General features: G+C 45.3%; 1 protein-coding gene across 1 annotated transcript; it reads right to left on the reverse strand.

Annotated features, from left to right (window-relative positions):
• Positions 1-3,100: 3,100 nt before the first annotated feature.
• On the reverse strand, positions 3,101-16,906 carry LOC147629605 (molybdenum cofactor sulfurase-like). Its single transcript, XM_086811095.1, has 4 exons — positions 16,728-16,906; positions 5,250-5,648; positions 3,934-4,812; positions 3,101-3,748 (listed from the first exon to the last, which is right to left on the reverse strand). Exons 1-4 carry the CDS (start codon positions 16,770-16,772, stop codon positions 3,386-3,388), a joined length of 1,686 nt encoding a protein of 561 aa, XP_086667221.1. The 5' UTR covers positions 16,773-16,906; the 3' UTR covers positions 3,101-3,385.
• Between the last annotated feature and the right edge of the window lie 296 nt (positions 16,907-17,202).

Raw genomic sequence — 17,202 nt, forward strand, 5'->3', positions numbered from 1 at the left:
GTATAAAGTCAAGCATAATGCTGATGGTTCAGTAAGCAGGTATAAGGCAAGATTGGTTGCCAAGGGCTATGGACAGACTTATGGCATTGACTATGAGGAGACATTGAGTCCGGTTTCCATTCTTGCGACCGAGTTGAATGCCTCCTCATAGTTAATGCCATATTGCCTCTACAATAACAAAATACCATGAGGTGATCTCACCACCTTTATGCCCAAGAAATACCACAGCTCACCTAAATCCTTCATCTCAAATTTGTGCTTCAAAAGCCTCCTAACATCATGAATGTCAAAATCACTATCACCATTGATAATCAAGTCATCCACATAGATGACTAATAGCATGATCCCTCTATCTGTCTCTTTCACATAAAGTGAAAAATATGCATTGAACATCTCAAATCCAATGGTAACAAGATACTCCCCGATCTTTTTTGACCATGCTATGGGTGCTTACTTCAAGCCATACAAGGCTTTGCGTAACTTGCACACAAAATCAAGGTGTGCATCACTCTCATAACCTAGTGGTTGCACCATGTATACTTCTTGCAAATCACCATGCAAGACATTCTTTACATCCATCTGATATAAAGACCAACTCATAGCTAAACACATAGCTTTCCGTAGATATAGGTGAGCTTTTGGAGGACCCCGTTACATACAGGCGCATAGTGGGTAGCTTGATCTACATGACCATTAATATTCCAGACTTGAGGTTCACCAAACAACGAGCGGGTGGGAACAAGCGACACCCTTATGCCACTGGAGATTATGGTTGATATGCCGCTAGTGAATAACAGGTTGTGTGACAACCACTTTGGAGTACTAGAGTTATGGCATAGTTATAGTGCCAGCTCATATAGTCGGATTCACACTATAGACCGACTATTGTATGTTGTTGTAGGAGAGTACTTTCCCTTTATGTATGTACTCTTATCTTTTAGTTATATGGTTGCAGAGAAGAGAAGAAGATAGTAGAAAATTTCGCCATTCATCTCCCCCTTGTGTCTTACACTCTCTTGTGTGTGTGTGCTTGCTTGCAACAAGTAACTTAAACTCTCCCTCTCCCCCGCATTCTCTTTAAAGAGGACAGTGCACAAGCCGCAACATCATGCAGGTCAAGTACTAGTATGAATATATGGAATATCTAGAAAACTTGGTTGCTCTCACTAAAAGAGAAAATGTCAGGTCATCATTGTTGCTAGAATGAGGTGAGTGTGTTTATCGAGCAGATCAACTTTCATGTGTACGCAAAGGAAATGGAAAGGATTTGACACGAGGGAAGAGGAGAATCTGATATCACGTAGTTGATGCACAAACGCAGGTAGAGGTACCTACTTATATAGTAAGGAAGGCCCAGTATTGGACAAAGTCCAATCCAACTGACAAAACCACGGATCACACAAAAATTACACGCTTAGACAAAAGAGGAATGAATGTAGTACACCCCTTAGGAACAAGCCCATACTAGGGTTCAATGTTACGGTGGGATTTTGTGCCACACCAAATGTGTGAAATATGGATGATCAAGGTTGGGTGTGTGTGGATGTGGTTAGGATGTTAGATCTCCTTTGGTTTCCACCTTCCTAATGGTACTTGAGATCAAGTAAGAGAGACAGAGAGAGAGACACACACACACATATACATCCATCAAGGGTGACATCTACTCACAACAGAAGATTGGGTGTCCACACAAGGGGAAAGTCTTTTACTAGATCCTTGGGTGGTAACCTAAACACGCACATAAATTCTTCAATAGTCACATCTATTCCCATAGATCATATCTCCACACAAGGGGAGTGACTCTTACGAGGACTCTTCCATATCCATTACATATTAACCATGGTCAACTTTGGGACAAGGAGAAGAGAGAAAGAGAAATCCTGTAGTAATGTGACAAACTGCCCTTTGGTATTCCAGCTATACAAGTTCTTGATGAGCTGAAGAGTTTTATAATTGTTAATTACTCCAAGGGACACATTAGTTCCATATTAAATTATTTGTAATTAGATCACGCCCATGTACTCCAAGGGACCCGACTTGATCTACCCTCATTCTTCAATTAATTGATACTTTAATTCAATCTCAAAGGCCATAACAACCTGGTAATTTAATTGAAGCATAGATTATCGCAAGAAGGCCCAGAACAACCTAGCAGTTGGACTAAAGCATAGATGTTTCAAGTATCATATTAAATCTTACGAAAGTGCTCCGAACGTGGTTATTGGATTAAAGAGAAGATTATTGCGATCGTCAGAGATGGAAGTAATTTTGATTGATACTAATTACGTGCAGTGCCGAATGTGTATCCGATGGACCTGTTTGAGCGCATGTGGGTGGTGGATTGGTTGGAGAGGCTAGGGATATCACGATACTTTAAGAGCGAGATCAAAGAGTGCTTGAACTACGTGTACAAGTGAGTAAAGCTCTACCGGCCAAGAGATTCGAACCAGTTGAGCTAACAATTCAGAGCTCTGATCAACCAGTTGAAGCTAACATGCAAAAATGGTGCTCTGCAACAATTGATTCATTTTGTATGAAGCAGGTACTAGAAAAAAAATGGGATCGGGTAGGCTAGTGAGTCAGATGTTTACTACGCAGACGATACGAAAAATGGTGCTCTGCAATAATCGATTCATTTTGTATGAAGCACGCACTGGACAGAAAATGAGATCAGGTAGGCTAGCGAGTCAGATGTTCTACGCAGACGATACGACTATGGGTTTCTGCTTGCTTCCGCCTGCATGGCTATGATTCCATTTTTTAAAAAAAATAGAGATTAAAAATACGTATTTATCATTTAACTTAATAATATAATAGAATTATTCGTAACTAAAACAATAATATAAATACAATAGTGTGTACTAAGACTGTTTACATATTAACCATGGATAACCAAGGCATAAGGATAACCAAGGCATAAGGAGAGGAGAAAAAAGAAATCCTGGATTTCTAAAGAATAAGAGAAAAAAATCCCTTCGATTTGACTCTTTGTATTCTGGCTTCCATTCCTGCGTTTCGCTTCGTAATGTCTTTTACATACCGCAACAACGCGTGGGTTGAGTACTAGTTCCTAATTTAAGAGAGCCTTGCGCATCAACACTTTTGCTTGTGCTCAGCTATTTTGGCATTAGGTCTTTGAACCGAAAGGCTACCAATAGTCTTCACACATCCATGAAACTCAAAAATCATAATGGTCTCACAGTGCCAGTATGCATTTCATTGTTTATTGAAACCCAAGAACGAGTGATGTCCGTTACTTTTAAAAATACAAGCCCCAAATCTATAAAACCATTGTTGGGACAATTTACCTATCCACAAAATCTCTGCTCTACCATAGCTCTTAGCACAACGATCCATCCTAGGATCTCAGAACAAAGGATAGACTTCAAAATAGTTCTTCTTCTATAAATTCCATTGCCTCCGATGATACATACTCTTCATCCCGAAATCGCAAGAGAAACTGTGCAAGTCTGTATGCATCCTGGAATGTCGACATGGGCCCTAGAGAGACCCTTAAAGCAGAGAAAGCCAATGCCCTCTTGTAGACTGTGGAATCAAGAGCTTTGTCCAAGCCTCCATTTAGAATGGTAGCCAACCCGGGGTTGCTGAAATGACCGGCTCCGATCACAATGTTGTTCCTATCAGCCAGCTTTTGTACTAAGCTTGCTGGGAAGAAACTCCCAGTAGAGTCGATCACATTGAAAGCCACTATACTGCCCCTGCTTTTAGCCGACTGTGGCCCATAAACCTGGAATACAGTTGCATCACCATATTTGTAAGATCTCTACCTACATTAGTTTCTTGGGTCTTTCATGAAGAACAGCAAGACGCAGGTGCAACACACACTTTACAAGCCATGATGCATGAACTAGCTGCACTGGAATTATGTCAAAGCATTTGAACAAGAAGATATTGTGATGCTCAGACACGTACCTGTAGCAAAGGTTTTCCTTCATCCTTGTGCCTCAGAGACTTCAGCGTCTGTACAAGCCAAATTGCTAAACTCAGCACTCGCTTTCGTATGGGAACCAGGCCGACGCTTTCTAAGTGATGCAACCCGAAGCTCAAAGCAGCAAAAGATAGAAGATTGATGTTATCGTCCTCGCTGACAATGTGGCAATCATTTCCCTCATTCAGCGTACTCGTGAGTTTGAGCGATTGCGAGTCCCTTTGCACAGAAAACGCTTGCTTTCTGACAAGCAAAAAGCCCATCCCAGAGGGGTAACCAAGCATGTGATGCAAAGAGCCGAGCACAAACTCTGGGTGATACATAGACAGATCTAAGGAACCAGTTGGTAGGTGTGTAGATACATCAAGTAAAACCTGCCACCCATTTTGCTGCACCTCCGGTATCCAGTTCAAAGAGTGCCGCACCCCAGACAGACAAGACTGGGCAGGGTAAATAAACAGCCCTCCACCCCCCCCACCATGGGAGCCCTGCCTTTTGAGCAGTCTCCTTAGTTCCGTGGATGAAATGCTGAGATCAGGCTCCTTCAAAGGTACCAAAATGCACTTCCCTCCCTGCTGCCCGATCGAAGATACAACATGCTTGACCGATTCATGATTGTCTGACAAGGTGAGCAGGATGCTCCCTTTGCGGAAAGGGTAGATCTCACCGAAAAGCCTGTAGCCAGCCGTGAAACCAGTTGTGAAGATGACAGAGTATTCACTCTTGTCAGTGTTAAATAGTTGCAAGAGACGCTGCTGGGTGTCAAAGACATAAGCCATGAGATGGCTGGAAGGAGCATTTGAGAGTGAGACAGACCCAAGGTTCGGCCCCTCTTCCAAAAGCACCCGCATATGTTCTTCAACCTGGACAAAGAACCATGCTGCACACATTTTAGTTGCCGTCTCCTTGTTCAAGCAAACTCCTGTGCCATCAAGACTTATTTTGCTGAATAGAACTCGTAGAACCACTACAGATCAAGAAGAGGGGGGTGGATTCATGTGTGCATCTTAGAATTACCTCTGTTGGAGTTTTCGACAAACAAGATACTGATTGCCAAAAACCAGTAACTGACGAAGGCATACAATGAAGCAGCCAAACCTTATATAGTGCCCTGGAACTTGGGGGATGTAAATTAAAGTGCTTAAAAGAAGAGCCAAAAGTGGAGATGGAACAGGAGGAAGGACCCCAACATCGAGAACATTTATGCAGAGCAAGCTTGCAAAATGACTGATGGCATTGAGTTCAAATCCATATTATATGGATACAAGACTGAACACACAACATAAGCAAGTACAGATACCTGAAATCTCGAGAAGAGGGCAAAGTTGGCATAGTCTAAGTAAACAATCCGCTGCAGATCGAGCTTCGGGTACTGCTGCTTTCGGATGTTGTCCACATGGAGGTGTTCAAAATAATCTTCAAAATCTTCCAGGAACTGCTCTTCAGCATCTTCATAGGCAAGCAAGATAGGCTGCCCAATATTAAAGCCTTCTTCAGGGAGGGATGATGAGCCCTTGGAAGATGCCCAGTGGTCTGATGATGAGGCTTGCCCTACACTGTAGGTGTCCACATAAGATGCAAACCCTTCGGATGGGTGTGCTGTCTCCAGTGAAAATCTGCTGCTCTGGCTGGACACAGAATAATTATCAAAGGAATATGCAGATATGCCAGCCCTTGGGTGGTTGTTCTCTTTGTTGTTCTGGTAATTACAGAAAAACTAGGTTAACTTCATGCACTAATCAATGCAAAGAAAACCCATCCTTGACAAACTGTCTCTCTCTCTCTCTCTCTCTCTCTCTCTCTCTCCACTACAGCCAAAAATACAACAAAATTAGGTTTAAGTGCACACATAACCACTGTACCCCCTCGTGATACTCGGTTAATTAAAGGGTCGTTGTTTCACAGAAATGAATACTAGCTAGTAGCATTTTATTAATGCTTAATTTTGCCAAAAAAATCAAAACGTTCGCCTGGCCCTAGCTTTTTGCTGCTTTTTTTCCCCTTTCTCTCTAGCTTTTTGGTGCCTTTTTGCTTTAGCTTTTCTGCTTTTTTTGAGTGTGCTGCAGTCATCAGATCGTAATACTTGTAACGTTGTTGTGAATAAGTGATCATCGTGTCTACAAGATTTATGCATTTTGCTCTGCACAAGAGATCAAGCTAGATTGAAACTCTTTATTTGCGATTAGAAATGGTGGAAGTGGGCATGAACTACAAGCTAGTTATCAATCACAACAGCAACATCAAGAGGAGGAAGATCAATGAAGCAGGTGATCAATATCGATGCTACCCTTCCACGATGAGTCTGTACAACAGAATTAGAGGTTGGAGCTCAAGAAGAGGTAGCATCGACCCTCCGATGCAGGCGAACCGAAAGGTGGGAACTTTTGCACGTTCATCGTTGGCTTTGTTGTCGGAACGTCTTTCTTGTACCGCAAAAGCATCAGCCAACGTCTCTGCATCATGCAACTATGCTAGCAAAAACCTGTTTCGCAAACTCATAGACTCCGGAGTGGTGAAGCAAGGTGAAGATGGAGTGTTCCGCATGAAGAGTGATGGCTCTATTCTGAAACAAGGATGCATGGGCAAAGAAGGTGTCACCTGTAGGTGTTGCAGTCTGTGCTTCTCCCTCTCCAAGTTCGAAACCCATGCCAGTAGTGTGACATGCGAGGGATTGATCGTAGTAAAACAACCTTAGGCTAAACTAAACTGCACTTAATGATACTTAAGAGATAGACAAAGGTGTCAATGTAATGCAATGCAGCTATATTAAATGAATGCGTTTACAATGAGATCTAAACAGATCTACGATGTTGTCCTAAAGAATATCCTTCTCGGGATGAGAGAGAGATGCTGAATGCTGATGAGATGAATGACTGATCCTTTCTCCAATGCTGAGGTCCACCCTTGGAACTGTATGCTGCTGAATGTGTTGATGATGAACTGCTGATCTGCTGTCTTCCCTTTGCTTCCCTAGGAAGGAAACGCTGAGAATATGCTGGAACTATCAGATGATTCATGATTGAAATGATATGATGCCCTTTTATATGGGTAAATGCTACTGGTCGGGTACTTTTACTGCAGTCGGTTGCTGCTAATATGCCCACGACTGAGATATATGCTGAGTCGGCTGAACCTTCTGCTGTCGGCTGGTTTCTGGGACCTCACGACTGCCATAAATGCCAACAAATGCTGTCGGCTGGTTGACTAGACCTTGTTGGCTGCTGACCACAGTCCATGACCATGATGCTTACATGCCCCTAAGTACTCATGAAGACCTATGTGTTGATGTTGGTGCTGAAACAGTCCCATACATGCTGCACATGATGAGATAAATGCTATAAATGCCCTGGATAATACTTGATGACCCTGTATGGTATCTGCTAAATGCTTATGAATGCCATGTCACTCAAGCGTCAACATGCTCTTGCACGAGGACGGCAGGTCCATAGCCACATGTTTACAACAGCTCCAAGAGCATGCTGAACAGCACCTCACGAAGCCATTGCAGTGGCTTGATGGAGAGCTATGAATCTTGACTGAGGCCAGACAGACCACGTCCTGATAAAGATGGCCTAATGTGCTAGTGGCGTCTTGCAAGAGCATGAAGGTATAAAAGCCGCTACAATCAAGCCTTCGGGAGGGATGGTGGTGCGGGGTCTTTCCGTTGTAGTTGATTTGCGAGAGGAGATTGATTCCGGTGTGCTTATCGAAGATCGGGGCCAAACGCTCTCTCAGCATGCGGGATGTGTTGTATCATAGTCGTCGATAGAGCTGACCTGTGCAACATGATCTTGGCTAGAGAAGCATCCCCGGCTTCTCCGGCAAGGGGTGCAAGATGCCCACGAATAAGCAGAGCCAGACGAAGAGGTCTTCGCAGTGGAGGCTGCAGAATCAGGTGTAGTAGCCATGTGCTGGAGAAGCGGATACGCAGGAGCGATGATATTGCAGTTGGCATTGGGAGCAGCGGATGGGTTGGTTTTCTGCAACTTGCTGACCACAGGAGCAGTTACTACACTTATCAGGGAGCAGAACCACTACGTGCCTGCGGCATAGTCACCAGAAATGAGAAAGGGGAACATAAATGTTCGAGGAATGGAAACAGGAAAACGAGTTTCCGCCCGTTTCCACGAATGGAAACGGGAAACGAGTTTTGAAGGGTGGAAATGGCCGTTTCTTGTGACAATATCACTTGGGAAACAAGAAAAGGCCATGGAAATAGATGGGGTCTTCAAACAGAGAGGGTCTAAAACGGCCGTTTCCTATGACTATAGCTTGCAGCAGCATCAGAGGGATGCTCCAAGTAGGTCTGGTCATGGCATAGTTGCACGACATGATCTATAATTAATTTATCCCCGCAAACCTGGCAAAACTCATCGACCTTGCGTGTTGTACTGGCAGCGGGTTGGAACCCTACGGCTTGCTTCCATGTCGATTTGGCAAAAGGGGCAGCAGCGGAACTGGCCGGACTAGCTGCAGTTGTACTGGGCTGATCCATGACTTGCTGCTCAGCTTGCTCTTGGAGCTGTTGTAAGCATGTGGCTATGGACCTTTTGACCTCTTGTAGGAACATGTTGACGCTTGGCCTGCGGTTCTTGTTGTTGGCATAGGTTTCGAACTTGGAGAGGGAGAAGCACAAATTGCAGAAGATACAGATGACCCCTTCTTTGCCCATGCATCCTTGTTTTAGAACCGAGCCATCGTTCTTCTTGCTATACACACCATGTCCTCACCTTTCTTCACCACTCTGAAGTCTATGAGTCTATGAAATAGGTTTTTGCTAGTGTAGCTGCATGATGCACAGGCGCTAGCCGATTCTGACAACAAAGACGACGATGAACGTGAAAAAGTTCTCACCTTTCGGTTTGCTTGCATCGGAGAGTCAATGCTACACTCCAACTTCTAATTCTTCTTCAATTTTGTGTGTACTCATCGTGGAAGGGTAGCATCAATATATTGATCACCTGCTTCATCGATCTTCCTCCTCTTGATGTTGCTTTGTGTCACGTGCATCCCGCACTTGGATGCCACGTAGACATTTCTGTGCAGAAGGTGCAGGACCTGGGATGGTGAACTGGTCCCATGTGAGCCCCAGTCCGGGACGAGTCAGCCAAGGATCCATCTCAGTTGTCCGAGGTTAGGTGTGCATTGTCTTGCACAGGAGTCCAAGGTCAAGTGTGCACTGTCCTACACATGAAACAGTGCCAGTCCGCGCTGTGAGTCTCCCTCTAGAATGATGGCAGTGATTCTGTGTATCTGGTATGGTACTGGATGCCAGATCATTAAGTAGGTAGTTAGGGTTTGCTTTTAGGAAAAGGGGCCAGCCCATAGGGCTACCCCAAGTCTTAGTGTGGGCATGGGGATGGTGTGAAACCACCCCAATGAGGGCCAGGAAGGCCCTTGCTGAACCCACCGGCCATGGAAGGGCTGTAGGACAGCCCTTCCAACAACACATCTAGTGTTATGAGATTCAGTGTCCAGCCCTTGGAGATTCAAGTGCATGATGCCCAACCATCAAGGGAGAAAACCGCAGGTTTTTTATGTGAATTTTCAGCATTTAATGCTGATTTTAGGATCGTGGACAGAAACTGAACCTGGCAGCCTGGATAAGAGCTGGCCGACTGCTGTTTATGAGAAAACCGCAGGTTTTTTATGTGAATTTTCAGCATTTAATGCTGATTTTAGGATCGTGGACAGAAACTGAACCTGGCTGCCTGGATAAGAGCTGGCCGACTGCTGTTTATGAGAAGTATTAATAGGATAGCCACAATCTTATTGTGTTATCTCATTTTTCACCAAGAGCCAAGGCAGACAAGGGCTAGACAAGCCAAGGAGTTGCTAAAGCAAAGGGGTGAAGGATTGCAGGTCAAGGGCAGAGTTTTCTCAGCCAAGAATTCTGTATTTTCTTTTCAGATTTACATCATTCTAATAAAGCAAATACACCATCTGTGGTGGGGGCCCTACAGAGGGTATTTGGGACACAATATTGTGTCCTCTCCATATCTCCCTCTCTCTCTCTCTCTCTCTCTCTCTCTCTCTCTCTTTTCTACACATCTTTATTCAGTTTGTGCGTTAATTTCCGTTGCGAAAAGAGTGCTGATTTCTGAGCCTTGAAGTTACGGATCTTCTCCGAAGCTTCCGCATGTTACAGTGGTATCAGAGCCTACTTCAAATGCAAAGATTCAGCAAAGAAACCAGAATTTTTTCTCGCTCGTGCGGTTGGTTTTCAGACGCCGGTGGACTATCCCTTTCGGAGTGACTCCTGTCCCTCGAAGGACGGTTGGTTTTCAGCCTCCGGACGTCTCCCACACAGAATGGATGGTCAGATTGCGCTCCGGGAAGGAAGTGCGTTTTTTTGCTATGGCAAGCTTCGACGACGAGAGAGACCAAGAACCATGGGACCAGAGTGCACCAGGCGGCCCAGCTAGGGCACCAGGCTTGAGTGTTACAGATATGTTCCAGCAGATGATGCGAGCAATCGCAGGCCACACAACCAAGTTGGACGAGCAAAAGGTGCCGATCTTGGCTCTGGAAGAGCGTACCCGTTCTCCAGCGTTGCATTTTCCATCTCCTCCTCCCTCTCCTTCTGTATCCCAGATTCCAGATCCTCGACACATGGACCCTATCGCGGGGTCACGACCGCAGCCGAGTTCTTTGCTTGAGTTGCAGATGCGTGCATTAGAGATCCGACAACGTGAAGACGAAGCCATGCGACGTGTGGAACACGAGCGTTACCTAGTAGCTGTGGACGCCAGATTGACACCGGTGGCGCCCTCGAATCATTTTCCCGAGAAAATGAATTTTAGTAAGTATAATGGTAAACTCGATCCCACAACTCTTTATTTTTGGTTACCTCAGTTTGAAGCTTACTTTGCTGCAGTTAGAAAGACAGATACTGACAGAGTGATCTTAGCCAGTTGGTACTTGGAAGGTGAGGCCATTCCTTGGTGGACTCAGTGGGCTCATGCCCACACTAGATTAGGTATGGCAGTTTATGTGTGGGACGAGTTTGTCCGCGACCTTAAGCAGCGGTTTCTACCGCCCCACTACCTTGAGCGACTCGAAGACGAGTTCAAGGGAACGCATCAGAATGCGCTACCAGTCTTCAGTTTGCCAATAGAATTCCGACCTTATGTTTGCAATTAGGCTTATCTGATTCGGACAAGAAAGGGCAGTTTTTGTATGGCCTTGACACGCAAATCCAATGGGAGGTGTGTATGTTTAGGCTAGCCACCTTTGAAGACGCACTCTCGCTTGCGCAGAGTGTAGAAATGAAGCATAATGATGGCAAGCCCAAGACTTCCCAGCCGGCTTCTCCCAAGGCTACCGCCTCGGGGGGCAAAGGCCAGAACCAGATGGGGTCTTTCCCAGGACAGAGCCCGGGAGCCTCTGGCTCCAAGAACTCAAACAATGCGTCTAAGCTTACTCTAGACTAGAAAGCGGAGGAGCAAGACAGGTGGCGAGTTGAGTGCTGAGGAGCTTTCTCAGTACAAGAAGGAGGGTAGATGTTTCTTTTGTCATACAAAAGGACATACTTCTCGGGATTGTCCTAAGAAGCCTCCAAAGCCCACCGCCGCTGCCTCCACAGCTTCCGTGGTCAGCTCCCACACAAACCCCAGTGGCTGCCCCTAGTTCTTCAAACCCCGGTGCTTCAGTTGGAGCAATTATTAGCCAGGAGCTCGAATATAAGCAGAAGCGTGCCCCTCACCAGGAGTATGAGCGCAATGAATTGCTCAAGTCCTTTGGCTACATAGGTGGCCAGAGAGTTGTCTTGTTTGACAGCGGCAGCACGGAGGATGTGGTCACGGAACAGGCGGCTAGGCGTGCCCGTTTCGACCTAACTACTTCGGTGGACAAACAAGTTGAGGGTTTTAGCACAGGCATGACAACGAGCGTTAAGTATGAAGCTCCAGGTGCTAAGTTAGTTATTCAGGGCATAGAATTTGTGCGTGATTTTATGGTTGCTCCTCTTGTAGGAGCAGACATAATTTCAGTGGTTTCACAAGTTTCTTCCCGATGTCAAGTGGGACAAGCACATGTTCCAGATCAATCGGAATGTGTCAAACCCCCAATGACCATTAAGTGTGAGCCAAGAATTCCGAACTTTCCGCTAATAAGCCACTTGCAGGCTAAGCGAGCAGTCAGGAAAGGCGCACAGTGTGCGATGCTATACATCCAGACAGCCCAGACGGTGGTCAATGCTTCTGAGAAGTACTCGGCTCTCCATGAAAAGTTCTAGAAGATTTTTCTTGGGAACAGCTTCCCTCCCCAGCTCCCCCCATCCAGACCGGAGGACCAAAAGATTGACCTCCTCCTAGGCTCGGAATCTCCGAGTAAGTTTCCGTATCGCCTTTCCAAGGCAATGGAATCGGAGTTGGACCGCAAACTCCAAGAATTGTTGCAATCTGGCTTCAGCCGCCCCAGCGTGTCGCCATTTGCAGCCCCGATCTTATATGTCAAGAAGAAAGATGGGTCTTCCCGTTTGTGTGTCGATTATCGTGCACTCAATAAGCTGGCTATCAAGAGTAGATTCCCGATGCCTTGAATTGATTATATTCTCGAGAGGCTGAATGGAGCAAAGGTGTTCTCGAAACTTGATTTAAAGAGTGGGTACCACCAGCTACGGATTGTGGAGGGGGACATCTCCAAGACAGCCTTCCGTATGGAACGGGCCCACTATGAATTTGTGGTCATGCCATTTGGCTTGACGAACGCCCCAGCTACATTTAACCGCATGATGATGCGTGTTTTCCGGGATTTGATTGGAAAGTGTGTTCAAATTTCTGGACGACATACTGGTATTTTCAGCTACGGTTGAGCAGCATGACATTGATGTGGAGAAAGTCCTTAAGTTGCTGGAAAGCAACGAGCTCTACGTCAATGAAAAGAAGTCGGAATTTTATCTGTTCCAGGTGCATTACTTGGGATACATAATTAGTGCCGAAGACATTCGACTTGATTCGGCTAAAGTGGCCGAGATTGTCAATTGGGAAATACCTCAGACAGCCTATGACATCAGATCCTTTGTGGGTATATGCCAGGCATACTCCACCCACATAGACAAGTTTTCTGATCTCTCGGCGGATCTCACCGATCTGCTAAAGGGTGTGAAGACAAGAAGGCAAAAGCTTCGAATGACTCCACGAGCGTTGGAGACATTCAAGAATCTCAAGGTGACTTTATCAGAAGCACGTTGTTTAGCACTTGCCTCGTGGGCAAGCCATTTCAGGTGATCACCGATGCGAGTAACATCGCAACTGGAGGTGTATTGCAACATAATGGTCATCCAGTAGCTTACATGTCTCGTAAGTTACTGCCCGTAGAGAAAAACTACTCAGTCTATGATCGTGAACTCCTAGAAGTTATACAAGCCTTGAAACATTGGAAACATTTTCTGTATGGCCGTGACTTTGAGGTTTGCACTTACCATCAGGCATTACGTTGGATTCAGACAATGCCAAGTGCACAGTGTAGTGATCGACAACACCGCTGGAGTCAGATATTTCAGCAATTCGGTGGTATGATTGAGAAGGCCAATCCAGTGGCCGATGCTTTAAGCAGGAAGGGACAAGTGACTACGATTCAAACCACTAGACTCAATGTTGTTGGTACAGGACTAGATGACATGAAGCACATGTACGCGGCTTCTGAGGAGTTCGGTACACAGTGGGAACAGGCATTGGATGCCACAGGACCATGCCACTTTCTGATACGCGATGATTGGCTTTTCTACAAAGGCCGACTGTGTGTCATGAAGTCGTTCAGGGAAGCTCTTCTCCATGATGCCCATGACGCCATTGCAGGTGGTCATAGGGACATGAATTCGACTCTGGAGAAATTGGAACGGCAATATTATTCGCTAAAGATGAGGCGAGATGTGTTTACATATGTACAACACTGTGATATTTGTCAAAAGGTGAAAGCTCCTCGTGGAAAGAAGATAGGGTTGTTACAGCCCTTGCCAATTCCTGAGAGTCCTTTCCAAGATATTTCGATGGACTTTGTTACGAATCTGCCTCTCAGTCTAAGTAACTAGTTGCTCATTCGGCATTGGAACCCAATTCGTGGGATTCCTAGGACCATAGTGTCAGACCGAGATGCCAAGTTTACCAGTCATTTTTGAAGGGCATTCTTCTAAATTGAATTTTTTCAATGCATTCCACCCACAGACGGACGGCCAGACAGAGATATACAACCAGTTGGCCTTTGATGTGCTGAAGTGTTATGTCCACGATTAGCAAGGTAAGTGGGAATCTTATTTATCTTTAGTTCAAGCTGTTTTGAATGATTCTTTTTCTTCAGCTATTGGCAGGACTCCATATGAGGTAGCATTTGGAAGACCTTTCCAGTCATTGTTGACCAGGACCTCGTCTTCAGTACCTGAAGCAAATAGAGTGACGGAGTCTTACCAGGAGATTTTAGAGTCAGTTAAAGATAGGCTGGCTAAAGCGCAAGAGGCCTACACTCGACAGGCCAATAAAGACCGAAGGGATATGAAGTTTTCAGAAGGGGATTGGGTTTATCTTCGGATTATGAAGCAAAGGTTGAAGCAGGTGGGCAAGCGATGCCCAAAGTTGTCTTTCAGGAGCTTTGGATCTTTTCCCATCAGGAAAAAGATTAATGAGGTGTCTCTGCAATTAAAGCTACCTACGAGTTGGACTATCTATGATGTGTTTCACGTTAGTTGGTTAAAGCCATATGCAAGTTCTATCCCTTCATAAGTCAAAGACGAAGTGGAACCAAATATTGCCGATGAAGTAGAAGTTATGGTTCCAGAACAGATTCTTCTGCACCGTTTCAAGCATGGCTCAAGCCGAAGACAAAGACAGTTCCTCACGAAGTTTCAGGACCGAGGAACCGATGAAGCGGTATGGCTTGACAAAGAGTTTTTCGAAGACTATCCGACGTTATTGACGGAGCATTTGGAGGCTATGCAGCTTCCGTCAAGTTAGGCAGAAGGGGATGTCACGTGCATCACGCACTTGGATGCCACGTAGACATTTCTGTACAGAAGGTGCAGGACCTGGGATGGTGAACTGGTCCCATGTGAGCCCAGTCCGGGATGAGTCAGCCAAGGATCCATCTCAGTCGTCCGAGGTCAAGTGTGCATTGTCCTGCACAAGAGTCCAAGGTCAGGTGTGCACTGTCCTGCACATGAAACAGTGCCAGTCCGCGCTGTGAGTCTCTCTCTAGAATGATGGCAGTGATTCTGTGTATCTCGTATGGTACCGGATGCCAGATCATTGAGTAGGTGGTTAGGGTTTGCTTTTAGGAAAAGGGGCCAGCCCATAGGACTACCCACCGGCCATGGAAGGGCTGTAGGACAGTCATTTCAACAACACATCTAGTGTTATGAGGGCTGTAGGGCAAGTTTGAGGCAGCCCATACAGGCTGTCCAGTCCCCAAAACAGCATAGATTCAGTGTCCAGCCCTTGGAGATTCAAGCGCATGATGCCCAACCATCAAGGGAGAAAAGCGCAGGTTTTTTATGTGAATTTTCAGCATTTAATGCTGATTTTAGCATCGTGGACAGAAACTGAACCTGGCTGCCTGGATAAGAGCTGGCCGACTACTGTTTATGAGAAGTACAAATAGGAGACCCACAATCCCATTGTGTTCTCTCATTTTTCACCAAGAGCCAAGGCAAACAAGGGCTAGACAAGCCAAGGAGTTGCTAAAGCAAAGGGGTGAAGGACTGTAGGTCAAGGGCAGAGTTTTCTCAGCCAAGAAAGGTCAAGATTCCTGTATTTTCCCTTCAGATTTACATCATTCTAATAAAGCAAATACACCATCCGTGGTGGAGGCCCTACAGAGGATATTTGGGACCCAATACTGTATCCTCTCCATCTCTCCCTCTCTCTCTCTATATTTTCTGCACAACTTCATTCAGTTTGTGCGTTAATTTTCGTCGCGAAAAGAGTGCTGATTTCTGAGCCTTGAAGTTACCGATCTTCTCCGAAGCTTCCACATGTAACACTGGTGATTGACAACCATCGTCTTTTGCTTACAGTTCTTGCCCACTTCTACCATTTCTAATCGAAATAAAGAGTTTTAATCTAGCCTGATCTCTTTTGTAGAGCAAAACGCACAAATCCTAAAGGCACGATGATCACTTCTTCACAAATATTACAATCTAGCACCAAAAAGCTAGAGAGAAAGCGGACAAAAAGCAGCAAAATGTAGGGTCAGGCGAACGTTTTGATTTTTTGGCAAAATTAAGTATTAGTAAAATGCTACTGATTATTATTCATTTCCACGAAGCTACCACACGCGCCTGGCACCTACCCCAGAAAAACAATAAAATTAGGTCTAGCCTAATCGCTAATCAATGGAAAAAAAAACAATCAACGAGAGTGTAAAAGCCCCTCACCTCTCACCCCACCCACACACAGATACTTCTACCACCACCAAAAAAGGAAGAAATTTAGGTTTAGTTTAAGCACAAATCTATGCAAGGAAGCCCATCATTGAAAGTGCAAGACGCCCCCCAAACCCATCTCCCTTCCGTCAATTTACTCTCTCACACACACACGCAAAACAAGAAAATGGGTTTCTGTGGAGAATTATGGTCTCTTTTGTGTTGTCGTGAAGAAGGCACAGGTTACTGCAGAAAAACAGAGTTTTGAAATCCCACTCAAAAAAAGTGAAGGCAAGTTTACTGCAAAGAATCAAAGTTGTGTGTATTTTAAAAAAGAAATTACCACAGAGAATGCAGGGACGGCTCAGAACGATCAAGCAAAGGTAAGTACAAGACACCAAATCGTACAAAAGATAGAGTCACCTGAGAGCTGTTCTTGTTACGGAGCCTGCTGAGCTTGTTGAACATGCTGAGCCAATTTCCTTCTAAGCATTGGATGATGTATTATTCTTCAGATAGAGCAACCGCAGACGGAGGGGCAATAATTACACCGCGTGAGGACCCTTTAGAGTAGCCTGCAAGAAGGCTGGTGATGACGAGGCCAATGATGAAAGGAGAGCTTGACTAGCTTTCATACATTACCTGGTCAAAGAGAACCCCTTAGGTTTCACACGTGTGTGTCCATGTGGGGGTGGGCGGCTTCGACCCTGCAAGCCATTCGACTGCATTATAAAACAAAGGCCTTGACTCGTTTCACATGAAGTACATGACGGTGCTAGAAAAGAAACAATTCTTTCGCCCAAAGACAAGGAGATATATCTACCAGAGCCATCAACCCACTTTTAAATCTATGGAATCTTAGATCTTGATTTCAAGGTGGGCTTTCTCAAGATGGGCT

The sequence above is a fragment of the Cibotium barometz genome, chromosome 17, assembly GCF_041138505.1.
Source record: "Cibotium barometz isolate CiBa-2024 chromosome 17, ASM4113850v1, whole genome shotgun sequence".
Classification (NCBI taxonomy): domain Eukaryota; kingdom Viridiplantae; phylum Streptophyta; class Polypodiopsida; order Cyatheales; family Cibotiaceae; genus Cibotium; species Cibotium barometz.